This window comes from Oncorhynchus mykiss, chromosome 4 (assembly GCF_057628025.1).
Source record: "Oncorhynchus mykiss isolate SJ-2025 chromosome 4, ASM5762802v1, whole genome shotgun sequence".
NCBI lineage: Eukaryota > Metazoa > Chordata > Actinopteri > Salmoniformes > Salmonidae > Oncorhynchus > Oncorhynchus mykiss.
The window spans coordinates 94,315,891-94,343,368 of record NC_143025.1 but is presented as its reverse complement, the minus strand read 5'-3'; the positions used below and the strand labels follow the sequence as shown (position 1 = coordinate 94,343,368).

The window sequence follows — 27,478 nt, the reverse complement described above, 5'->3', positions numbered from 1 at the left end:
CACACATGCAGATTCGACAGTTCTACCTGGAAAGTGTTGTTTTGAAATGATTGGATACTACCCCCACGCACACAAAAAAATGCTTTTATTTATTTATAACTAAGGAAATATGTTCTTCACTGGTTATTCTGCTCATTTAGCATTTATTAACAATATTGGTTTACAAAATACAAGACAACAGGTGTTTGTTTGTGGATAGTGAGTTATATTTGTGCATATTTGTTACGGATCATATGGGGATGGGGGGTGGCATTGTACGGTGCCATATAATTAACACGATCACAAACACTGGTAGTCTAAAAATAATGTTTCCGACATTTTACTCGGTTTGTGTGACATCACCTTGACAACGGCGGGACACTAGGCTACTCTCCGGAGAAGCAGCAGACCGGGACGGGAGATCGGGCACTACTCTCCGTGCTGCAAAGCAACCGGGGCTCAAACCGGGGCTAAATCCTACCGTGAGTAGCCTACAGAGCACCCCTCCCCCATTGTCTTCGTCCCGAGTTTTCTATCTCCTTGCAAGTTTAGGCCACCTATTTTTCTGACTTCAGCTCAATCGAGATATTTCGTTTAGCCAATTTTTAAACAGGATTACTAGGCCTACTCGTTGAATAACTTTGTTGTTGTTGAAGTTTTAATATCTATTCACTAATACCAATTCAAAAGTGTAGTGCCAATTGTAGATGTGGACGCTCGACCTCTCGTGTAGGGTAACTAGGAGACGAGCTCCACCTCTTGTGTGGGTAAGAGAGGCTATATACAGTAGAGAGGCTATATACAGTAGAGAGGCTATATACAGTAGAGAGGCTCTATACAGTAGAGAGGCTATATACAGTAGAGAGGCTATATACAGTAGAGAGGCTATATACAGTAGAGAGGCTATATACAGTAGAGAGGCTCTATACAGTAGAGAGGCTATATACAGTAGAGAGACTATATACAGTAGAGAGGCTATATACAGTAGAGAGGCTATATACAGTAGAGAGGCTATATACAGTAGAGAGGCTCTATACAGTAGAGAGGCTATATACAGTAGAGAGACTATATACAGTAGAGAGGCTATATACAGTAGAGATGCTATAACAGTAGAGAGGCTATATACAGTAGAGAGGCTATATACAGTAGAGAGGCTATATACAGTAGAGAGGCTATATACAGTAGAGAGACTATATACAGTAGAGAGGCTATATACAGTAGAGAGGCTATATACAGTAGAGAGGCTATACACAGTAGAGAGGCTATATACAGTAGAGAGGCTATATACAGTAGAGGCTATATACAGTAGAGGGGCTATATACAGTAGAGAGGCTATATACTGTAGAGAGGCTATGTACAGTAGAGAGGCTATATACAGTAGAGGGGCTATATACTGTAGAGAGGCTATATACAGTAGAGATGCTATAACAGTAGAGAGGCTATATACAGTAGAGAGGCTATATACAGTAGAGAGGCTATATACAGTAGAGAGGCTATATACAGTAGAGAGGCTATATACAGTAGAGAGGCTATATACAGTAGGGAGACTATATACAGTAGAGGCTATATACAGTAGAGAGGCTATATACAGTAGAGAGGCAATATAAGTAGCGAGGCTATATACAGTAGAGAGGCTATATACAGTAGAGGGGCTATATACAGTAGAGAGGCTATATACTGTAGAGAGGCTATGTACAGTAGAGAGGCTATATACAGTAGAGGGGCTATATACTGTAGAGAGGCTATATACAGTAGAGATGCTATAACAGTAGAGGCTATATACAGTAGAGAGGCTATATACAGTAGAGAGGCTATATACAGTAGAGAGGCTATATACAGTAGAGAGGCTATACACAGTAGAGAGGCTATATACAGTAGAGAGGCTATATACAGTAGAGGCTATATACAGTAGAGAGGCTATATACAGTAGAGGCTATATACAGTAGAGGGGCTATATACAGTAGAGAGGCTATATACTGTAGAGAGGCTATGTACAGTAGAGAGGCTATATACAGTAGAGGGGCTATATACTGTAGAGAGGCTATATACAGTAGAGATGCTATAACAGTAGAGAGGCTATATACAGTAGAGAGGCTATATACAGTAGAGAGGCTATATACAGTAGAGAGGCTATATACAGTAGAGGGGCTATATACAGTAGAGAGGCTATATACTGTAGAGAGGCTATGTACAGTAGAGAGGCTATATACAGTAGAGGGGCTATATACTGTAGAGAGGCTATATACAGTAGAGATGCTATAACAGTAGAGAGGCTATATACAGTAGAGAGGCTATATACAGTAGAGAGGCTATATACAGTAGAGAGGCTATAACAGTAGAGAGGCTATATACAGTAGAGAGGCTATATACAGTAGAGAGGCTATAACAGTAGAGAGGCTATATACAGTAGAGAGGCTATATACAGTAGAGAGGCTATAACAGTAGAGAGGCTATATACAGTAGAGAGGCTATATACAGTAGAGGGGCTATATACTGTAGAGAGGCTATATACAGTAGAGATGCTATAACAGTAGAGAGGCTATATACAGTAGAGAGGCTATATACAGTAGAGAGGCTATATACAGTAGAGAGGCTATGTACAGTAGAGAGGCTATATACTGTAGAGAGGCTATATACAGTAGTGAGGCTATATACAGTAGTGAGGCTATATACAGTAGAGAGGCTATATACAGTAGAGAGGCTATATACAGGCACCGGTTAGTCAGGCTGATTGAGGTAGTATGTACATGTAGATATGGTTAAAGTGACTATGCATATATGATGAACAGAGAGTAGCAGTAGCGTAACAGAGGGGTTGGCGGGTGGTAAGACACATTGCAGATAGTCCGGGTAGCCAATCCGCGGGGACACTGGTTAGTCGGGCTAATTGAGGTAGTATGTACATGAATGTATAGTTAAAGTGACTATGTATATATGATGAACAGAGAGTAGCAGTAGCGTAAAAGAGGGGTTGGGAGGGGCACACAATGCAAACAGCTGTGGGATGGGGGCTCTAGAAAAGGTCACCACTCTCAAACGAGGGGTTGGGAGGGGCACAATGCAAACAGCTGTTGGATGGGGGCTCTAGAAAAGGTCACCACTCTCAAACGCATGGACAGAGCTATGGATGCATGTCCGTCCATGATATCAACATTATAGTTTAACCATGATTTGATGCTATACAGTGTTTGTTTACAATTAAACTGTTTACAAACAATGGAGCAAAACAAGCTTATATTTGGGGTTCTGATTGGGCTATGACATTTGAACTAAGCTCATATGTTATATTCGTCAACAAACCGATGTGTATATATGATTCATTGCAATCATACCTTTTGGAAAAATAGAATAGAATTATGGAAACCAAATCCTTATTCTCTGCCCTTCATACTGTGGATGTTTCCGTGTGTAGCGATGGTTCCTAACATTGTCCCCTTCTTTAGGCCCTGATACTGGCTCGGCTACAACTCGTATCCCGGGAGACTTGAGTTATTGTTCTTTTTCTTGTTCAATTCAAATGTTATCTCTTAGTCACAAAGGGGTCCAGGTTTGTCACACAGATTCCCGTTTGTTGAAGGGTAAAACAAAAGAACCTGCTCATTAAAGGGTTTAAATTAAACAAGATAAATTAAGTGGGTTGTTTCTCTTAGTCGTCTGCTAATACAGACTTGTTCCAATCCAGCTCTAAATCCATCTTTACCCATAACCCCCTGCTACGTTAAATAAAGGTGAAAAAAATAAATAAAAATCAGCAGCCATTATAATCAGCAGCCATTAGAATCAGCAGCCATTAGAATCAGCAGCCATTAGAATCAGCAGCCATTAGAATCAGCAGCCATTAGAATCAGCAGCCATTAGAATCAGCAGCCATTAGAATCAGCAGCCATTAGAATCAGCAGCCATTAGAATCAGCTGCCATTAGAATCAGCAGCCATTAGAATCAGCAGCCATTAGAATCAGCAGCCATTAGAATCAGCAGCCATTAGAATCAGCAGCCATTAGAATCAGCAGCCATTAGAATCAGCAGCCATTAGAATCAGCAGCCATTAGAATCAACAGCCATTAGAATCAACAGCCATTAGAATCAGCAGCCATTAGAATCAGCAGCCATTAGAATCAGCAGCCATTAGAATCAACAGCCATTAGAATCAACAGCCATTAGAATCAACAGCCATTAGAATCAGCAGCCATTAGAATCAGCAGCCATTAGAATCAGCAGCCATTAGAATCAGCAGCCATTAGAATCAACAGCCATTAGAATCAGCAGCCATTAGAATCAGCAGCCATTAGAATCAGCAGCCATTAGAATCAGCAGCCATTAGAATCAGCAGCCATTAGAATCAGCTGCCATTATAATCAGCAGCCATTATAATCAGCAGCCATTAGAATCAGCAGCCATTAGAATCAGCAGCCATTAGAATCAGCAGCCATTAGAATCAGCAGCCATTATAATCAGCAGCCATTATAATCAGCAGCCATTAGAATCAGCAGCCATTAGAATCAGCAGCCATTATAATCAGCAGCCATTATAATCAGCTGCCATTATAATCAGCAGCCATTATAATCAGCAGCCATTAGAATCAGCAGCCATTAGAATCAGCTGCCATTAGAATCAGCAGCCATTAGAATCAGCAGCCATTAGAATCAGCAGCCATTAGAATCAGCAGCCATTAGAATCAGCAGCCATTAGAATCAGCAGCCATTAGGATCAGCTGCCATTAGAATCAGCAGCCATTAGAATCAGCAGCCATTAGAATCAGCTGCCATTAGAATCAGCAGCCATTAGAATCAGCAGCCATTAGAATCAGCTGCCATTAGAATCAGCAGCCATTAAAATCAGCAGCCATTAGAATCAGCTGCCATTAGAATCAGCAGCCATTAGAATCAGCAGCCATTAGAATCAGCTGCCTTTAGAATCAGCAGCCATTAGAATCAGCAGCCATTAGAATCAGCAGCCATTAGAATCAGCAGCCATTAGAATCAGCAGCCATTAGAATCAGCAGCCATTAGAATCAGCAGCCATTAGAATCAGCAGCCATTAGAATCAGCTGCCATTAGAATCAGCAGCCATTAAAATCAGCAGCCATTAGAATCAGCTGCCATTAGAATCAGCAGCCATTAGAATCAGCAGCCATTAGAATCAGCAGCCATTAGAATCAGCTGCCATTAGAATCAGCAGCCATTAAAATCAGCAGCCATTAGAATCAGCAGCCATTAGAATCAGCAGCCATTAGAATCAGCAGCCATTAGAATCAGCAGCCATTAGAATCAGCAGCCATTAGAATCAGCAGCCATTAGAATCAGCAGCCATTAGAATCAGCAGCCATTAGAATCAACAGCCATTAGAATCAGCAGCCATTAGAATCAGCAGCCATTAGAATCAGCAGCCATTAGAATCAGCAGCCATTAGAATCAGCAGCCATTAGAATCAGCAGCCATTAGAATCAGCAGCCATTAGAATCAGCAGCCATTAGAATCAGCTGCCATTAGAATCAGCAGCCATTAAAATCAGCAGCCATTAGAATCAGCTGCCATTAGAATCAGCAGCCATTAGAATCAACAGCCATTAAAATCAGCAGCCATTAGAATCAGCAGCCATTAGAATCAGCTGCCATTAGAATCAGCAGCCATGAGCAAAATGTCTGATCCATCCTACAGCCTAAACCTTTATTTCTTTGACATTTTGCAGGATGGGATCTCTAATAGGATCTCTATGTTTACTGAGCCTTCAGAAAGTATTCAGACCCACTTGACTTTCTCCACATTTTGTTACGTTACAGCCTTATTCTATAATTTATTAAATAAATCATTTTCCTCATCAATCCACACATAATACCCCGTAATGACAAAGTGAAAACAGTTTTTATTTTTATTTGAGAAAATGTATAAAATATAAAAAAACAGATACCTCATTTACATAAATATTCAGACCCTTTGCTAGGAGACTTGAAATTGAGCTCAGGTGCATCCTGTTTCCAATGATCATCCTTGAGATGTTTCTACAACATGATTAGAGTCCACCTGTGGTAAATTCAATTGATTGGACATGATCTGGCAAGGCTCACACCTTTCTATATAAGGTCCCACAGTTGACAGTTCATGTCAGGTCAAAAACCAAGCCATGAGGTGGAAGGAATTGTCTGTAGAGCTCCGAAGCAGGATTGTGTCGAGGCACAGATCTGGGGAAGGGTACCAAAACAATTCTGCAGCATTGAAGGTCCCCAAGAACACAGTGACCTCCATCATTCTTAAATGGAAGAAGTTTAGAACCATGAAGACTCTTCCTAGAGCTGGCCACCCGACCAAACTGAGCAATCGGGGGAGAAGGGCCTTGGTCAGGGAGGTGACCAAGAACCTGATGGTCCAGAGCTCCAGAGTTCCTCTGTGGAGATGGGATAACCTTCCAGGAGGACAACCATCTCTGCAGCACTCCACCAATCAGGCCTTTATGGTAGAGTGGCCAGACGGAAGCCACTCTTCAGTAAAAGACACATGACAGTCCACTTGGAGTTTGCCAAAAGGCACCTAAAGGACTCTCAGACCTTGAGAAATTAGATTCTCTGGTCTGATGAAACCAAGATTGAACCCTTTGGCCTGAATGCCAAGCGTCATGTCTGGAGGAAAGCTGGCACCATCCCTACGGTGAAGCATGGTGGTGACAGCATCATGCTGTGGGGATGTTTTTCAGTGGCAGGGACTGGGAGACTAGGATTGAGGGAAAGATGAACGGAGCAAAGTACAGAGAGATCCTTGATGAAAACCTGCTCCAGGACCTCAGGCTGGGGTGAAGGTTCACCTTCCAACAGGACAACGACCCTAAGCACACAGCCAACAACGCAGTAGTGGCTTCGGGACAAGTCTCTGAATGTCCTTGAGCGGTCCAGCCAGATCCAGGACTTGAACCCGATCAAACATCTCTGGAGAGACCTGAAAATAGCTGTGCAGCAACACTCCCCAACCAACCTGACAGAACTTTAGTGGATCTGCAGAGAAGAATGGGAGAATGGGACTTTCCGAACGCACTGTGTACTTTTCTATCAGGTAAATCTATTTTTATGTCATTCTCATCCCAGACATGCCTGTCAAGGACAGTGGTGCAGCCGGTCTGATCATGTTCCACACGTCTGCTCCCCTAGGTCTCCTCACATCTACGGTAAGACTATTGTTAACAGTTTTCTTTCTGTCTTTGTGTAATATACGTGTAATATACGTTTGCAACTACTGTCTAAAAACGTTTACAACTGCTATCTAGTAATATGAATTAATAACAACTTACAGTAACGTGAACAAGTTGTTAATACAGGTATGTCAATAATGAACAGGTCCTAATTTACCTGTCTAGTGGCAGAGATGACAGTAATATACTGTTTTGCAAACGACAGGGAAGCAAACCTGTGAACACAATCACCCTTCACATCACCCTTCAATCACCCTTCAATCACCCTTCACATCACCCTTCAATCACCCTTCACATCACCCTTCAATCACCCTTCAATCACCCTTCACATCGCACCATGGACATTTCCCCCGAGGTTCCCATCTCCAGTTTACAATGAGGTTCCCATCTCTCCTTTTCAATGGGGGCATGGACACTTCCTCCGAGGTTCCCATCTCCAGTTTACAATGGGGTTCCCATCTCTCCTTTTCAATGGGGGCATGGACACTTCCCCCGAGGTTCCTATCTCTCATTTTCATGAGGGGCATGGACACTTCCCCTGAGGTTCCCATCATGGACACTTCCCCCGAGGTTCCCATCTCTCGTTTTCACGAGTGGCATGGACACTTCCCCTGAGGTTCCCATCTCTCGTTTTCAATGGGGGCATCGACACTTCCCCCGAGGTTCCCATCTCTCGTTTTCAATGGGGGCATGGACACTTCCCCCGAGGTTCCCATCTCTCGTTTTCAATGGGGGCATGGACACTTCCCCCGAGGTTCCCATCTCTCGTTTTCAATGGGGTTATGGACACTTCCCCTGAGGTTCCCATCATGGACACTTCCCCCGAGGTTCCTATCTCTCATTTTCATGAGGGGCATGGACACTTCCCCCGAGGTTCCCATCTCTCGTTTTCACGAGTGGCATGGACACTTCCCCCGAGGTTCCCATCATGGACACTTCCCCTGAGGTTCCCATCATGGACACTTCCCCTGAGGTTCCCATCATGGACACTTCCCCCGAGGTTCCCATCTCTCGTTTTCACGAGTGGCATGGACACTTCCCCTGAGGTTCCCATCATGGACACTTCCCCTGAGGTTCCCATCATGGACACTTCCCCTGAGGTTCCCATCATGGACACTTCCCCTGAGGTTCCCATCATGGACACTTCCCCTGAGGTTCCCATCATGGACACTTCCCCTGAGGTTCCCATCATGGACACTTCCCCTGAGGTTCCCATCATGGACACTTCCCCTGAGGTTCCCATCATGGACACTTCCCCTGAGGTTCCCATCATGGACACTTCCTCTGAGGTTCCCATCATGGACACTTCCCCTGAGGTTCCCATCATGGACACTTCCCCCGAGGTTCCCATCATGGACACTTCCCCTGAGGTTCCCATCATGGACACTTCCCCTGAGGTTCCCATCATGGACACTTCCCCTGAGGTTCCCATCATGGACACTTCCCCTGAGGTTCCCATCATGGACACTTCCCCCGAGGTTCCCATCATGGACACTTCCCCTGAGGTTCCCATCATGGACACTTCCCCTGAGGTTCCCATCATGGACACTTCCCCTGAGGTTCCCATCATGGACGCTTCCCCTGAGGTTCCCATCATGGACACTTCCCCTGAGGTTCCCATCATGGACACTTCCCCTGAGGTTCCCATCATGGACACTTCCCCTGAGGTTCCCATCATGGACACTTCCCCTGAGGTTCCCATCATGGACACTTCCCCTGAGGTTCCCATCATGGACACTTCCCCCGAGGTTCCCATCATGGACACTTCCCCTGAGGTTCCCATCATGGACACTTCCCCTGAGGTTCCCATCATGGACACTTCCCCTGAGGTTCCCATCATGGACACTTCCCCTGAGGTTCCCATCATGGACACTTCCCCTGAGGTTCCCATCATGGACACTTCCCCTGAGGTTCCCATCATGGACACTTCCCCTGATGTTCCCATCATGGACACTTCCCCTGAGGTTCCCATCATGGACACTTCCCCTGAGGTTCCCATCATGGACACTTCCCCTGAGGTTCCCATCATGGACACTTCCCCTGAGGTTCCCATCATGGACACTTCCCCTGAGGTTCCCATCATGGACGCTTCCCCTGAGGTTCCCATCATGGACACTTCCCCTGAGGTTCCCATCATGGACACTTCCCCTGAGGTTCCCATCATGGACACTTCCCCTGAGGTTCCCATCATGGACACTATGCCCTATCGGCATCCCAAGTGGCACCCTATTCCCTTTTGACCAGAATCCTAATGGTCCAAGTCTAAAGTAGTGCACTATGTAGGGATTAGGGTACCATTTGTGATTTATACAATGTCTGTGTTAGACCCTGTCTGAGAACCCTGTCTGAGAACCCTGTCTGGGAACCCTGTCTGAGAACCCACCCTGTCTGAGAACCCACCCTGTCTGAGAGCCCTGTCTGAGAACCCACCCTGTCTGAGAACCCACCATGTCTGAGAGCCCTGTCTGGGAACCCTGTCTGAGAACCCACCCTGTCTGAGAGCCCTGTCTGAGAACCTTGTCTGAGAACCCACCCTGTATGAGAACCCTGCCTGAGAGCCCTGTCTGAGAGTCCTGTCTGAGAGCCCTGTCTGAGAACCCACCCTGTCTGAGAGCCCTGTCTCGGAACCCTGTCTGAGAACTCACCCTGTCTGAGAACCCACCCTGTCTGAGAGCCCTGTCTGGGAACCCTGTCTGAGAACTCACCCTGACTGGGAACCCACCCTGTCTGAGAATCCTGTCTGAGAACCCTGTCTGGGAACCCACCCTGTCTGAGAGCCCTGTCTGAGAGCCCTGTCTGGGAACCCTGTCTGAGAACCCACCCTGTCTGAGAGCCCTGTCTGGGAACCCTGTCTGGGAACCCACCCTGTCTGAAAACCCACCCTGTCTGGGAACCCACCCTGTCTGAGAACCCACCCTGTCTGAGAACCCACCCTGTCTGGGAACCCACCCTGTCTGAGAACCCACCCTGTCTGGGAACCCTGTCAGGGAACCCTGTCTGGGAACGCTGTCTGGGAACCCTGTCAGGGAACCCTGTCTGGGTGCATCTTAACAGCCTGAAGTGAGTTCCTTCCCTTAACTCCTTTCCTCAGGAATGTCCTACAGACATTTGAGACCCAGAAATGGCCCATGTACCTTTCCTCCATTTGTGTTCATTGTGATGTAAACCTCTGATTCTTGTTGTTGTTGTTTTAATGCTGTTGTTGATGTTCTACTGTGTGTTGTTCCAGGTACCCAGCGGAGTATGGAGAAGTGTCAGGAAGACCGGCCGAAGAGGAAGAGGAGGAGAGAAGAGGAGGAGTGAGGTGTGGCTTCCTGGACCTCCCAGAGGGCCGTGGGTGGACTGGCTCTCTCACACCTCCTTCAGGAGGCTGCAGGTACTGCACACACTCAGCCACACGCAAGCAGATACACACACACTTAGCCACACGCGAGCACACACACACACACTTAGCCACACGCGAGCACACACACACACACTTAGCCACACACGAACACACACACACACACTTAGCCACACACGAACACACACACACACACTTAGCCACACACGAACACACACACACTCATTTCTTTCACGTTTGTGTTTTTTCATCTACAATCATTCAGGTCAAGTTAGAATCTGAGAACCAAGAAGCTAGAGCCATCACACAGCCCCTACTGGACACAGAAAATGGCTTTGTCAAGGTGACCACAATTCTGTCAGAGAATGGCTTTGTCAAGGTGACCACAATTCTGTCAGAGAATGGCTTTGTCAAGGTGACCACAATTCTGTGCCACATCTCCTCTGGGAATCCCGGCCATTCTATGCATGTGATCTATTCCAGAGCCAGCACACCTGATTCAACTTTTCAGCCAACCATCAAGCCCTTGATTAGACCAATCAGTTGTGGTAGAGTTCAGGCTTATAGATCTGATATATGTTGATGTATTTTTAAGGTACATTACATACTGTGTCCTTATGTGGTGTCATGACTAGTTTTGCTCCATCGTAACATTCTGTGTCTCTGTCTCTTCCTGTCAGGACCTGGAGCGTTATCTGTGCCAACAGGAAAGGGCGGAGCTTCGGAAGCGAGAGCTGCTCCATAAGCGTTGGACGGAGCGTGTGTGGACCCCTATTCAGAGGAGCGTGGAGAACCAAGTGCCCCACTGCTGCTATGACGAGGCAGAGAGGATACGCAGCATGTTCCTGAACTACATACACTACTGTAACTCAAAGGTACAACACACTGTAATATACTATACTGTAACTATACTGTACTATACTGTAACCCTACTGTAGCCCTACTGTAACACCAAGGTAACCCTACTGTAACACCAAGGTAACCCTACTGTAACCCCAAGGTAACCCTAATGTAGCCCTACTGGAACCCTACTGTAACCCTACTGTAACCCCAAGGTAACCCTACTGTAACCCTACTGTATCCCTACTGTAACCCCAAGGTAACCCTACTGTAACACCAAGGTAACCCTACAGTTATCAGTATTATCACAGTTATCAGTATTATCACAGTTATCGGTATTATCACAGTTATCAGTATTATCACAGTTATCAGTATTGTCAGTAGTATCACAGTTATCAGTATTATCACAGTTATCAGTATTGTCACAGTTATCAGTATTGTCAGTATTATCACAGTTATCAGTATTATCACAGTTATCAGTATTTTCACAGTTATCAGTATTGTCAGTATTATCACAGTTATCAGTATTATCACAGTTATCAGTATTTTCACAGTTATCAGTATTGTCAGTATTATCACAGTTATCAGTATTATCACAGTTATCCGTATTTTCACAGTTATCAGTATTGTCAGTATTATCACAGTTATCAGTATTGTCAGTATTATCACAGTTATCAGTATTGTCAGTATTTTCACAGTTATCAGTATTGTCAGTATTATCACAGTTATCAGTATTATCACAGTTATCCGTATTTTCACAGTTATCAGTATTGCCAGTATTATCACAGTTATCAGTATTTTCACAGTTATCAGTATTATCACAGTTATCAGTATTGTCAGTATTATCACAGGTATCAGTATTATCACAGTTATCAGTATTATCACAGATATCAGTATTGTCAGTATTATCACAGTTATCAGTATTTTCACAGTTATCAGTATTATCACAGTTATCAGTATTTTCACAGTTATCAGTATTGTCAGTATTATCACAGTTATCAGTATTATCACAGTTATCAGTATTTTCACAGTTATCAGTAGTGTCAGTATTATCACAGTTATCAGTATTATCACAGTTATCAGTATTTTCACAGTTATCAGTATTGTCAGTATTATCACAGTTATCAGTATTATCACAGTTATCAGTATTGTCAGTATTATCACAGTTATCAGTATTGTCAGTATTATCACAGTTATCAGTATTGTCAGTATTTTCACAGTTATCAGTAGTGTCAGTATTATCACAATTATCAGTATTATCACAGTTATCAGTATTTTCACAGTTATCAGTATTATCAGTTATCAGTATTGTCACAGTTATCAGTATTGTCAGTATTATCACAGTTATCAGTATTGTCAGTATTATCACAGTTATCAGTATTGTCACAGTTATCAGTATTGTCGGTATTATCACAGTTATCAGTATTGTCAGTATTATCACAGTTATCAGTATTGTCACAGTTATCAGTATTGTCAGTATTATCACAGTTATCAGTATTATCACAGTTATCAGTATTTTCACAGTTATCAGTATTGTCACAGTTATCAGTATTGTCGGTATTATCACAGTTATCAGTATTGTCAGTATTATCACAGTTATCAGTATTGTCACAGTTATCAGTATTGTCAGTATTATCACAGTTATCAGTATTATCACAGTTATCAGTATTTTCACAGTTATCAGTATTGTCAGTATTATCACAGTTATCAGTATTATCACAGTTATCAGTATTGTCAGTATTATCACAGTTATCATTTCACAGTTATCAGTATTATCACAGTTATCAGTATTGTCAGTATTATCACAGTTATCAGTATTATCACAGTTATCAGTATTTTCACAGTTATCAGTATTATCAGTTATCAGTATTGTCACAGTTATCAGTATTGTCAGTATTTTCACAGTTATCAGTATTGTCAGTATTATCACAATTATCAGTATTATCACAGTTATCAGTATTTTCACAGTTATCAGTATTATCTGTTATCAGTGTTGTCACAGTTATCAGTATTGTCAGTATTATCACAGTTATCAGTATTGTCAGTATTATCACAGTTATCAGTATTGTCACAGTTATCAGTATTGTCAGTATTATCACAGTTATCAGTATTATCACAGTTATCAGTATTTTCACAGTTATCAGTATTGTCACAGTTATCAGTATTGTCAGTAGTATCACAGTTATCAGTATTATCACAGTTATCAGTATTGTCACAGTTATCAGTATTGTCAGTATTATCACAGTTATCAGTATTATCACAGTTATCAGTATTTTCACAGTTATTAGTATTGTCAGTATTATCACAGTTATCAGTATTATCACAGTTATCAGTATTTTCACAGTTATCAGTATTGTCAGTATTATCACAGTTATCAGTATTATCACAGTTATCCGTATTTTCACAGTTATCAGTATTGTCAGTATTATCACAGTTATCAGTATTGTCAGTATTATCACAGTTATCAGTATTGTCAGTATTTTCACAGTTATCAGTATTGTCAGTATTATCACAGTTATCAGTATTATCACAGTTATCCGTATTTTCACAGTTATCAGTATTGCCAGTATTATCACAGTTATCAGTATTTTCACAGTTATCAGTATTATCACAGTTATCAGTATTGTCAGTATTATCACAGGTATCAGTATTATCACAGTTATCAGTATTATCACAGATATCAGTATTGTCAGTATTATCACAGTTATCAGTATTTTCACAGTTATCAGTATTATCACAGTTGTCAGTATTTTCACAGTTATCAGTATTGTCAGTATTATCACAGTTATCAGTATTATCACAGTTATCATTATTTTCACAGTTATCAGTAGTGTCAGTATTATCACAGTTATCAGTATTATCACAGTTATCAGTATTTTCACAGTTATCAGTATTGTCAGTATTATCACAGTTATCAGTATTATCACAGTTATCAGTATTGTCAGTATTATCACAGTTATCAGTATTGTCAGTATTATCACAGTTATCAGTATTGTCAGTATTTGCACAGTTATCAGTAGTGTCAGTATTATCACAATTATCATTATTATCACAGTTATCAGTATTTTCACAGTTATCAGTATTATCAGTTATCAGTATTGTCACAGTTATCAGTATTGTCAGTATTTTCATAGTTATCAGTATTGTCAGTATTATCACAGTTATCAGTATTATCACAGTTATCAGTATTTTCACAGTTATCAGTATTGTCAGTATTATCACAGTTATCAGTATTATCACAGTTATCCGTATTTTCACAGTTATCAGTATTGCCAGTATTATCACAGTTATCAGTATTTTCACAGTTATCAGTATTATCACAGTTATCAGTATTGTCAGTATTATCACAGGTATCAGTATTATCACAGTTATCAGTATTATCACAGATATCAGTATTGTCAGTATTATCACAGTTATCAGTATTTTCACAGTTATCAGTATTATCACAGTTATCAGTATTTTCACAGTTATCAGTATTGTCAGTATTATCACAGTTATCAGTATTATCACAGTTATCAGTATTTTCACAGTTATCAGTAGTGTCAGTATTATCACAGTTATCAGTATTATCACAGTTATCAGTATTTTCACAGTTATCAGTATTGTCAGTATTATCACAGTTATCAGTATTATCACAGTTATCAGTATTGTCAGTATTATCACAGTTATCAGTATTGTCAGTATTATCACAGTTATCAGTATTGTCAGTATTTTCACAGTTATCAGTAGTGTCAGTATTATCACAATTATCAGTATTATCACAGTTATCAGTATTTTCACAGTTATCAGTATTATCAGTTATCAGTATTGTCACAGTTATCAGTATTGTCAGTATTATCACAGTTATCAGTATTGTCAGTATTATCACAGTTATCAGTATTGTCACAGTTATCAGTATTGTCGGTATTATCACAGTTATCAGTATTGTCACAGTTATCAGTATTGTCAGTATTATCACAGTTATCAGTATTTTCACAGTTATCAGTATTGTCAGTATTATCACAGTTATCAGTATTATCACAGTTATCAGTATTTTCACAGTTATCAGTATTGTCAGTATTATCACAGTTATCAGTATTTTCACAGTTATCAGTATTATCACAGTTATCAGTATTGTCAGTATTATCACAGTTATCAGTATTATCACAGTTATCAGTATTGTCAGTATTATCACAGTTATCAGTATTATCACAGTTATCAGTATTTTCACAGTTATCAGTATTGTCAGTATTATCACAGTTATCAGTATTATCACAGTTATCAGTATTTTCACAGTTTTCAGTATTGCCAGTATTATCACAGTTATCAGTATTTTCACAGTTATCAGTATTATCACAGTTATCAGTATTGTCAGTATTATCACAGGTATCAGTATTATCACAGTTATCAGTATTATCACAGATATCAGTATTGTCAGTATTATCACAGTTATCAGTATTTTCACAGTTATCAGTATTATCACAGTTATCAGTATTATCACAGTTATCAGTATTATCACAGTTATCAGTATTTTCACAGTTATCAGTATTATCACAGTTATCAGTATTATCACAGTTATCAGTATTATCACAGTTATCAGTATTGTCAGTATTATCACAGTTATCAGTATTATCACAGTTATCAGTATTTTCACAGTTATCAGTATTGTCAGTATTATCACAGTTATCAGTATTATCACAGTTATCAGTATTTTCACAGTTATCAGTATTGTCAGTATTATCACAGTTATCAGTATTATCACAGTTATCAGTATTTTCACAGTTATCAGTATTGTCAGTATTATCACAGTTATCAGTATTATCACAGTTATCAGTATTTTCACAGTTATCAGTATTGTCAGTATTATCACAGTTATCAGTATTATCACAGTTATCAGTATTGTCAGTATTATCACAGTTATCAGTATTGTCACAGTTATCAGTATTGTCAGTATTTTCACAGTTATCACTATTGTCAGTATTATCACAATTATCAGTATTATCACAGTTATCAGTATTTTCACAGTTATCAGTATTGTCAGTATTATCACAGTTGTCAGTATTTTCACAGTTATCAGTATTGTCAGTATTATCACAGTTATCAGTATTATCACAGTTATCATTATTTTCACAGTTATCAGTAGTGTCAGTATTATCACAGTTATCAGTATTATCACAGTTATCAGTATTTTCACAGTTATCAGTATTGTCAGTATTATCACAGTTATCAGTATTATCACAGTTATCAGTATTGTCAGTATTATCACAGTTATCAGTATTGTCAGTATTATCACAGTTATCAGTATTGTCAGTATTTGCACAGTTATCAGTAGTGTCAGTATTATCACAATTATCATTATTATCACAGTTATCAGTATTTTCACAGTTATCAGTATTATCAGTTATCAGTATTGTCACAGTTATCAGTATTGTCAGTATTTTCATAGTTATCAGTATTGTCAGTATTATCACAGTTATCAGTATTATCACAGTTATCAGTATTTTCACAGTTATCAGTATTGTCAGTATTATCACAGTTATCAGTATTATCACAGTTATCCGTATTTTCACAGTTATCAGTATTGCCAGTATTATCACAGTTATCAGTATTTTCACAGTTATCAGTATTATCACAGTTATCAGTATTGTCAGTATTATCACAGGTATCAGTATTATCACAGTTATCAGTATTATCACAGATATCAGTATTGTCAGTATTATCACAGTTATCAGTATTTTCACAGTTATCAGTATTATCACAGTTATCAGTATTTTCACAGTTATCAGTATTGTCAGTATTATCACAGTTATCAGTATTATCACAGTTATCAGTATTTTCACAGTTATCAGTAGTGTCAGTATTATCACAGTTATCAGTATTATCACAGTTATCAGTATTTTCACAGTTATCAGTATTGTCAGTATTATCACAGTTATCAGTATTATCACAGTTATCAGTATTGTCAGTATTATCACAGTTATCAGTATTGTCAGTATTATCACAGTTATCAGTATTGTCAGTATTTTCACAGTTATCAGTAGTGTCAGTATTATCACAATTATCAGTATTATCACAGTTATCAGTATTTTCACAGTTATCAGTATTATCAGTTATCAGTATTGTCACAGTTATCAGTATTGTCAGTATTATCACAGTTATCAGTATTGTCAGTATTATCACAGTTATCAGTATTGTCACAGTTATCAGTATTGTCGGTATTATCACAGTTATCAGTATTGTCACAGTTATCAGTATTGTCAGTATTATCACAGTTATCAGTATTTTCACAGTTATCAGTATTGTCAGTATTATCACAGTTATCAGTATTATCACAGTTATCAGTATTTTCACAGTTATCAGTATTGTCAGTATTATCACAGTTATCAGTATTTTCACAGTTATCAGTATTATCACAGTTATCAGTATTGTCAGTATTATCACAGTTATCAGTATTATCACAGTTATCAGTATTGTCAGTATTATCACAGTTATCAGTATTATCACAGTTATCAGTATTTTCACAGTTATCAGTATTGTCAGTATTATCACAGTTATCAGTATTATCACAGTTATCAGTATTTTCACAGTTTTCAGTATTGCCAGTATTATCACAGTTATCAGTATTTTCACAGTTATCAGTATTATCACAGTTATCAGTATTGTCAGTATTATCACAGGTATCAGTATTATCACAGTTATCAGTATTATCACAGATATCAGTATTGTCAGTATTATCACAGTTATCAGTATTTTCACAGTTATCAGTATTATCACAGTTATCAGTATTATCACAGTTATCAGTATTATCACAGTTATCAGTATTTTCACAGTTATCAGTATTATCACAGTTATCAGTATTATCACAGTTATCAGTATTATCACAGTTATCAGTATTGTCAGTATTATCACAGTTATCAGTATTATCACAGTTATCAGTATTTTCACAGTTATCAGTATTGTCAGTATTATCACAGTTATCAGTATTATCACAGTTATCAGTATTTTCACAGTTATCAGTATTGTCAGTATTATCACAGTTATCAGTATTATCACAGTTATCAGTATTTTCACAGTTATCAGTATTGTCAGTATTATCACAGTTATCAGTATTATCACAGTTATCAGTATTTTCACAGTTATCAGTATTGTCAGTATTATCACAGTTATCAGTATTATCACAGTTATCAGTATTGTCAGTATTATCACAGTTATCAGTATTGTCACAGTTATCAGTATTGTCAGTATTTTCACAGTTATCACTATTGTCAGTATTATCACAATTATCAGTATTATCACAGTTATCAGTATTTTCACAGTTATCAGTATTATCAGTTATCAGTATTGTCAGTATTATCACAGTTATCAGTATTGTCAGTATTATCACAGTTATCAGTATTGTCAGTATTATCACAGTTATCAGTATTGTCACAGTTATCAGTATTGTCGGTATTATCACAGTTATCAGTATTGTCAGTATTATCACAGTTATCAGTATTGTCACAGTTATCAGTATTGTCAGTATTATCACAGTTATCAGTATTATCACAGTTATCAGTATTTTCACAGTTATCAGTATTGTCAGTATTATCACAGTTATCAGTATTAACACAGTTATCAGTATTTCCACAGTTATCAGTATTGTCAGTATTTTCACAGTTATCAGTATTATCACAGTTATCAGTATTATCACAGTTATCAGTATTGTCAGTATTTTCACAGTTATCAGTATTATCACAGTTATCAGTATTGTCAGTATTTTCACAGTTATCAGTATTATCACAGTTATCAGTATTGTCAGTATTATCACAGTTATCAGTATTGTCAGTATTATCACAGTTATCAGTATTATCACAGTTATCAGTATGATCACAGTTATCAGTATTGTCAGTATTATCACAGTTATCAGTATTGTCAGTATTTTCACAGTTATCAGTATTGTCAGTATTATCACAGTTATCAGTATTATCACAGTTATCAGTATTTTCACAGTTATCAGTATTGTCAGTATTATCACAGTTATCAGTATTATCACAGTTATCAGTATTGTCAGTATTATCACAGTTATCAGTATTGTCAGTATTATCACAGTTATCAGTATTATCACAGTTATCAGTATTTTCACAGTTATCAGTATTGTCAGTATTATCACAGTTATCAGTATTATCACAGTTATCAGTATTATCACAGTTATCAGTATTGTCAGTATTATCACAGTTATCAGTATTATCACAGTTATCAGTATTTTCACAGTTATCAGTATTTTCACAGTTATCAGTATTGTCAGTTATCAGTATTGTCAGTATTGTCAGTATTATCGTGGTATTTCTAAAATGTCCTGGAAATGTTCAAAGGCCAAATTAGAGGAATAACTTTTTGAGGCTATTAAATCCTTTCCGTCTGGAAAACCCCAGGGCTTGATGTTATACCGGTAGAGGTATATCAACCCTTTTTTTATACTAAAAGCTCCATTATTAGATTGTTTTAACTACTCCTATAGAAATGGTAGTCTGTCAGGTACTCAGCAGGAGGCCCCTTACACTTTAATGTTGTGATGCAAAAGTACTAGCAAAATGCTTAGCACTCAGAATTAAAAGGGTTTTTACCAGGTATTGTTCATCCTGATCAGACTGTTTTTTTTAGTGAAGAGGCGACTCCGGGATGCTGGCCTTCTAGGCAGAGTTGCAAAGAAAAAGCCACATCTCAGACTGGCCAATAAAAATAAAAGTTTAAGATGGGCAAATGAACATTGACACTGGACAGATGAACTCTGCCTAGAAGGCCAGCATCCTGGAGTCGCCTCTTAACTGTTGACATTGAGACTGGTGTTTTGTGGGTACTATTTAATGAAGCTGCCAGCTGAGGACTTGTGAGGAGTCTGTTTCTCAAACTAGACACTCTAATGTACTTGTCCTCTTGCTCAGTTGTGCACCGGGGCCTCCCACTCCTCTTTATATTCTGGTTAGAGCCAGTTTGCACTGTTCTGTGAAGGGAGTAGTACACAGCGTTGTACCAGATCTTCAGTTTCTTGGCATTTTCTCACATGAAATAGCCTTCATTTCTCAGAACAAAATAGACTGACGAGTTTCAGAAGAAAGTTCTTTGTTTCTTGCCATTTTGAACCTGTAATCGAACCCACAAATGCTGATGCTCCAGATACTCAACTAGTCTAAAGAAGGCCAGTTTTATTGCTTCTTTAATCAGAACAGCAGTTTTCAGCTGTGCTAACATAATTGCAAAAGGGTTTTCTAATGATCAATTAGCCTTTTAAAATGATAAACTTGGATCAGGTACTGATTCATAGATTTTCTGATGTGTTTTCTTCCTTGATCATGTGACATGCAAATATCCTTGAAATAGAAGCCAGGTGTGAGTGCCAACATCCACAATGATGACGGCCTGAGGCCCAAACGTTTGTGTTGTTTTCACCTTTCCTTTATGCATTTATGGGGGGCACCATGGTGTTTTAATAAACATCTGTATTTTGCATTTAAACCTCAGTTTTGGATTTATTCATATTTTTTTCTACAGTGTGCGAGTATTCTTCCTGAATATGTTAATTGGTTTCACTTCTTCCAGGTTGCCACACCTGCGTCGAGGGACCCACTGTTCCTTCAATCACGTGACGGGACAAAGGAGAAGAGGGCGGTCCTACACTGTCAGACAGGTATTGTAGCAAAAACAACAAAAACAAGACCTGGAACTTTAGGGACAAATAGCAAACGGAAGGGGACTATTAAGTAAAGCATGAGCCTTAGTTCTATATTACAGGTTGACCGTTAACATATTTTAAAGGTGAGTCCCAGGTGTGACTGTTATCTATTTAAAGGTGAGTCCCAGGTGTGACTGTTATCTATTTAAAGGTGTGTCCCAGGTGTGACTGTTATCTATTTAAAGGTGTGTCCCAGGTGTGACTGTTATCTATTTAAAGGTGTGTCCCAGGTGTGACTGTTATCTATTTAAAGGTGTGTCCCAGGTGTGACTGTTATCTATTTAAAGGTGTGTCCCAGGTGTGACTGTTATCTATTTAAAGGTGTGTCCCAGGTGTGACTGTTATCTATTTAAAGGTGTGTCCCAGGTGTGACTGTTATCTATTTAAAGGTGAGTCCCAGGTGTGACTGTTATCTATTTAAAGGTGTGTCCCAGGTGTGACTGTTATCTATTTAAAGGTGTGTCCCAGGTGTGACTGTTATCTATTTAAAGGTGTGTCCCAGGTGTGACTGTTATCTATTTAAAGGTGTGTCCCAGGTGTGACTGTTATCTATTTAAAGGTGAGTCCCAGGTGTGACTGTTATCTATTTAAAGGTGAGTCCCAGGTGTGACTGTTATCTATTTAAAGGTGTGTCCCAGGTGTGACTGTTAGCTATTTAAAGGTGTGTCCCAGGTGTGACTGTTATCTATTTAAAGGTGTGTCCCAGGTGTGACTGTTATCTATTTAAAGGTGTGTCCCAGGTGTGACTGTTATCTATTTAAAGGTGTGTCCCAGGTGTGACTGTTATCTATTTAAAGGTGTGTCCCAGGTGTGACTGTTATCTATTTAAAGGTGAGTCCCAGGTGTGACTGTTATCTATTTAAAGGTGAGTCCCAGGTGTGACTGTTATCTATTTAAAGGTGTGTCCCAGGTGTGACTGTTATCTATTTAAAGGTGAGTCCCAGGTGTGACTGTTATCTATTTAAAGGTGAGTCCCAGGTGTGACTGTTATCTATTTAAAGGTGTGTCCCAGGTGTGACTGTTATCTATTTAAAGGTGTGTCCCAGGTGTGACTGTTATCTATTTAAAGGTGTGTCCCAGGTGTGACTGTTATCTATTTAAAGGTGAGTCCCAGGTGTGACTGTTATCTATTTAAAGGTGTGTCCCAGGTGTGACTGTTATCTATTTAAAGGTGTGTCCCAGGTGTGACTGTTATCTATTTAAAGGTGTGTCCCAGGTGTGACTGTTATCTATTTAAAGGTGTGTCCCAGGTGTGACTGTTATCTATTTAAAGGTGTGTCCCAGGTGTGACTGTTATCTATTTAAAGGTGTGTCCCAGGTGTGACTGTTATCTATTTAAAGGTGTGTCCCAGGTGTGACTGTTATCTATTTAAAGGTGAGTCCCAGGTGTGACTGTTATCTATTTAAAGGTGTGTCCCAGGTGTGACTGTTATCTATTTAAAGGTGTGTCCCAGGTGTGACTGTTATCTATTTAAAGGTGTGTCCCAGGTGTGACTGTTATCTATTTAAAGGTGTGTCCCAGGTGTGACTGTTATCTATTTAAAGGTGAGTCCCAGGTGTGACTGTTATCTATTTAAAGGTGAGTCCCAGGTGTGACTGTTATCTATTTAAAGGTGTGTCCCAGGTGTGACTGTTAGCTATTTAAAGGTGTGTCCCAGGTGTGACTGTTATCTATTTAAAGGTGTGTCCCAGGTGTGACTGTTATCTATTTAAAGGTGTGTCCCAGGTGTGACTGTTATCTATTTAAAGGTGTGTCCCAGGTGTGACTGTTATCTATTTAAAGGTGTGTCCCAGGTGTGACTGTTATCTATTTAAAGGTGAGTCCCAGGTGTGACTGTTATCTATTTAAAGGTGAGTCCCAGGTGTGACTGTTATCTATTTAAAGGTGTGTCCCAGGTGTGACTGTTATCTATTTAAAGGTGAGTCCCAGGTGTGACTGTTATCTATTTAAAGGTGAGTCCCAGGTGTGACTGTTATCTATTTAAAGGTGTGTCCCAGGTGTGACTGTTATCTATTTAAAGGTGTGTCCCAGGTGTGACTGTTATCTATTTAAAGGTGTGTCCCAGGTGTGACTGTTATCTATTTAAAGGTGAGTCCCAGGTGTGACTGTTATCTATTTAAAGGTGAGTCCCAGGTGTGACTGTTATCTATTTAAAGGTGTGTCCCAGGTGTGACTGTTATCTATTTAAAGGTGTGTCCCAGGTGTGACTGTTATCTATTTAAAGGTGTGTCCCAGGTGTGACTGTTATCTATTTAAAGGTGTGTCCCAGGTGTGACTGTTATCTATTTAAAGGTGTGTCCCAGGTGTGACTGTTATCTATTTAAAGGTGTGTCCCAGGTGTGACTGTTATCTATTTAAAGGTGAGTCCCAGGTGTGACTGTTATCTATTTAAAGGTGTGTCCCAGGTGTGACTGTTATCTATTTAAAGGTGTGTCCCAGGTGTGACTGTTATCTATTTAAAGGTGTGTCCCAGGTGTGACTGTTATCTATTTAAAGGTGTGTCCCAGGTGTGACTGTTATCTATTTAAAGGTGAGTCCCAGGTGTGACTGTTATCTATTTAAAGGTGAGTCCCAGGTGTGACTGTTATCTATTTAAAGGTGAGTCCCAGGTGTGACTGTTAGCTATTTAACTTCTTTGGGACTGGGGGGCAGTATTGAGTAGCTTGGATGAAAAAAGTGCCCAAAGTAAACTGCCTGCTACTCAGGCCCAAAAGCTAGAATATGCATATAATTAGTAGATTTGGATAGGAAACACTTTGAATTTCTAAAACTGTTTGAATCATGTCTGTGAGTATAACATAACTCATATGGCAGGCAAAAACCTGAGAAAAATCCAACCAGGAAGTGGGAAATCTGAGGTTTGTAGGTTTTCAAGTCTTTGCCATTTCAATATACAGTGCAAATGGGGTCATACTGCACTTCCTAAGGTTTCCACTAGATGTCAACAGTCGTTAGAACCTTGTTTCAGGCTTCTACTGTGAAGGTGGAGAGAAGGAGAGCTGTTTCAACCAGGTGTCTGGCAGAATGCCATGAGCTCAGTCAGGCGCGCGGCCGTGAGAGCGAGCTCCGTTCCTTTTCATTTCTAAAGACAAAGGAATTGTCCGGTTGGAAAATTATTGAAGATTTATGATGAAAACATCCTAAAGATTGATTCTATATATTGTTTGACATATTTCTACGAACTGTAATATAACTTTTTGGACTTTTCGTCTGAACTAATTGCTTGCGCACTGTGCATTTGGATTACTGGGCTAAACGCGCAAACAAAAAGGAGGTATTTGGACGTAAATAAAATACTTTATCGAAAAAACTAACATTTATTGTGGAACTGGGATTCCTGGGAGTGCATTCCGATGAAGATCATCAAAGGTAAGTGAATATTTATAACGATATTTCAGATTTTTGTGACACCTCTCCTTCTTTGGAAAATGGCTGTATGTTTTTCTGTGACTTGGCGCTGACCTAACATAATCGCAAGGTGTGCTTTTGCCGTAAAGCATTTTTGAAATCTGACACAGCAGTTTCATGAAGGAGAGGTTTATCTATATTTCCATGCACAACACTTGTATCTTTTATCAATGTTTATTATGAGTATTTCTGTAATTTGATGTGGCTCTCTGCACTTTCACCTTATGTTTGTTTGAGACAATGCATTTCTGAACATTGAAATTAGATTTCTGAACATACAAATTAGGTTTTTGGACATAAAGATTAACTTTATCGAACAAAACACACATTTATTGTCTAACATGGAGTCCTGGGAGTGCCATCTGGTGAAGATCATCAAAGGTTAGTGATGAATTTTGATGCTATTTCTGGGTTTTGTGACACCTCTCCTTCTTTGGAAAATGGCTGTATGTTTTTCTGTGACTTGGCATTGACCTAACATGATCGTATGGTGTGCTTTCGCTGTAAAGCCTTTTTGAAATCAGACATTGTGGCTGGATTTACAAGAAGTTTATCTTTAAAATTGTGTTTAATACTTTTAAGGAATTTTAATTATGAGATTTCTGTTGTTTTGAATTTGGTGCCCTGCACTTTCACTGGCTGTTGGTGAGGTGGGACGCTACCATCCCACATATCCCAGAGATATGGAGATAAGGTGTGTCCCAGGTGTGACTGTTAGCTATTTAAAGGTGTGTCTCAGGTGTGACTGTTAGCTATTTAAAGGTGTGTCTCAGGTGTGACTGTTAGCTATTTAACCTCTTGGTGCTAGGGGGCAGTATTTTCATTTTTGGAAAAAAAACGTTCCCGTTTTAAACGGGATATTTTGTCAAGACAAGATGCTAGAATATGCATATAATTGACAGCTTTGGATAGAAAACACTCTAACGTTTCCAAAACTGTAAAGATATTGTCTGTGAGTAGAAATCCAATCCGGAAGTGCCCCAGATTTTGAAAGCGCTGCGTTCCAATGACTCCCTATTTGGCTGTGAATGTACCATCAACGAGCTTACGCTTTCTCCGTATTCCCCAAGGTGTCTACAGCATTGTGACGTAGTTTTACTCATTTTTGTTGAAGAATAGCCGTAGGCGGCCACATTGCGTAAGTGGTCACATGGTGGCTCCGAGAGAGATTCTCGCGTAAAATACAGAGGTAGCCATTACTCCAATCGGTCCTAAGGAAAAACGAATTGTCCCGACGGATATATTATCGAATAGATATTAGAAAAACACCTTGAGGATGGATTCTAAACAACGTTTGCCATGTTTCTGTCGATATTATGGAGCTAATTTGGAATATTTTTCGGCGTTGTGGTGACCGCAATTTCCAGGCGTTTTCTCAGCCAAACGTGAAGAACAAACAGAGCTATTTCGCCTACAAAAATAATATTTTGGGAAAAAATTAACTTTGGCTGTCTACCTGGGATTCTCGTGAGTGAAAACATCCGAAGTTCATCAAAGGTAAACGATTTAATTTGATTGCTTTTCTGATTTCCGTGACAAGGTTGCCTGCTGCTAGCAAGGCATAATGCTATGCTAGGTTATCGATAAACTTACACAAATGCTTGTCTAGCGTTGGCTGTAAAGCATATTTTGAAAATCTGAGATGACAGGTTGATTAACAAAAGGCTAAGCTGTGTTCCAAGATATTTAACTTGTGATTTTCATGAATAGGAATATTTTCTAGGAAGATTTATGTCCTTTGCGTTATGCTAATTAGTGTCAGATGATGACAACAGTCCCGTTCACGGGATGGGGTGTCACTACAGGTTAAAGGTGTGTCTCAGGTGTGACTGTTCCAGAAGAGATGTGGTTATACCTGTTATACTGTTATACTGTTGTACCTGTTCCAGAAGAAAGTATCTATATCCACAGTTAAATGAGTCCTATATCGACATAACCTGAAAGACTGCTCAGCAAGGAAGAAGCCACTGCTCCAAAAAAAACATAAAAAAGCCAGACTACAGTTTGCAACAGCACATGGGGAGAAAGATTGTACTTTTCGGAGAAAACAAAAATGGAACTGTTTGGCCATAATGACCATCGTTATGTTTGTAGGAAAAAGGGGGAGGCTTGCAAGCCGAAGAAGACCATCCCAACCGTGAAGCACGGGGGTGGCAGCATCATGCTGTGGGGGTGCTTCGTTGCGGGAGGGATTGGTGACCTTCACAAAAAAAAATGGCATCATGAGGATGAAAATGATGTAGATATATTGAAGCAACATCTCAAGACATCAGTCAGGAAGTTAAAGGTTGGTCGCAAATGGGTCTTCCAAATGGACAATGACCCCAAGCATACTTCCAAAGTTGTAGCAAAATGGCTTAAGGTCAACAAAGTCAAGGTAATGGAGTGGCCATCACAAAGCCCTGACCTCTAGCCTACAGAACATTCGTGGGCAGAACTGAAAAAGTGTGTGCGAGCAAGGAGGCCTACACACCTGACTCAGTTACACCAGCTCTGTCAGGAGGAATGGGCCAAAATTCACCCAACTTATTGTGGGAAGCTTGTGGAAGGCTACCCAAAACGTTTGACCCAAGTTAAACAATTTAAAGGCAATGCTACCAAATACTATTTGAGTGCATGTAAACTTCTGACCCACTGGGAATGTGATGAAAGAAATAAAAAGCTGAAATAAACCACCATTCTCTCTACTATTATTCTGACATTTCACATTCTTAAAATAAAGTGGTGATCCTAACTGACCTAAAGCAGGGAATTTTTACTAGGATTAAATGTCAGGAATTGTGAAAAAACTGAGTTTAAATGTATTTGGCTAAGGTGTATTTAAACTTCAACTGTATTATCGATCTGTATCATCTGCTCTCTTCCTCTCCTTTCGTCCTCCAGGGCCGCCCAGATTATAGCCACGGTCACACCTGACGGGAGATGTCTACAGACACCTGGTCGGTCCTTCAGAGGATAACAACACATGACTGGAGATGTCTGCTGACAGCTTGCTGGTCATTCAGAGGATAACGACTATTAAACAGGGCTTGATAGCACAGC

The 27,478-nt window shown here is 39.6% G+C and overlaps 1 protein-coding gene across 1 annotated transcript; it reads left to right on the top strand.

Moving 5' to 3' along the window:
* On the top strand, positions 1–27,478 carry fam228a (family with sequence similarity 228 member A). Its single transcript, XM_090233522.1, has 7 exons — positions 1–461; positions 7,053–7,132; positions 10,386–10,532; positions 10,765–10,842; positions 11,180–11,374; positions 20,895–20,982; positions 27,320–27,478. The coding sequence occupies exons 2-7, from the start codon at positions 7,055–7,057 to the stop codon at positions 27,334–27,336; spliced, it is 603 nt and encodes a 200-aa protein (XP_090089648.1). The 5' UTR covers positions 1–461; positions 7,053–7,054; the 3' UTR covers positions 27,337–27,478.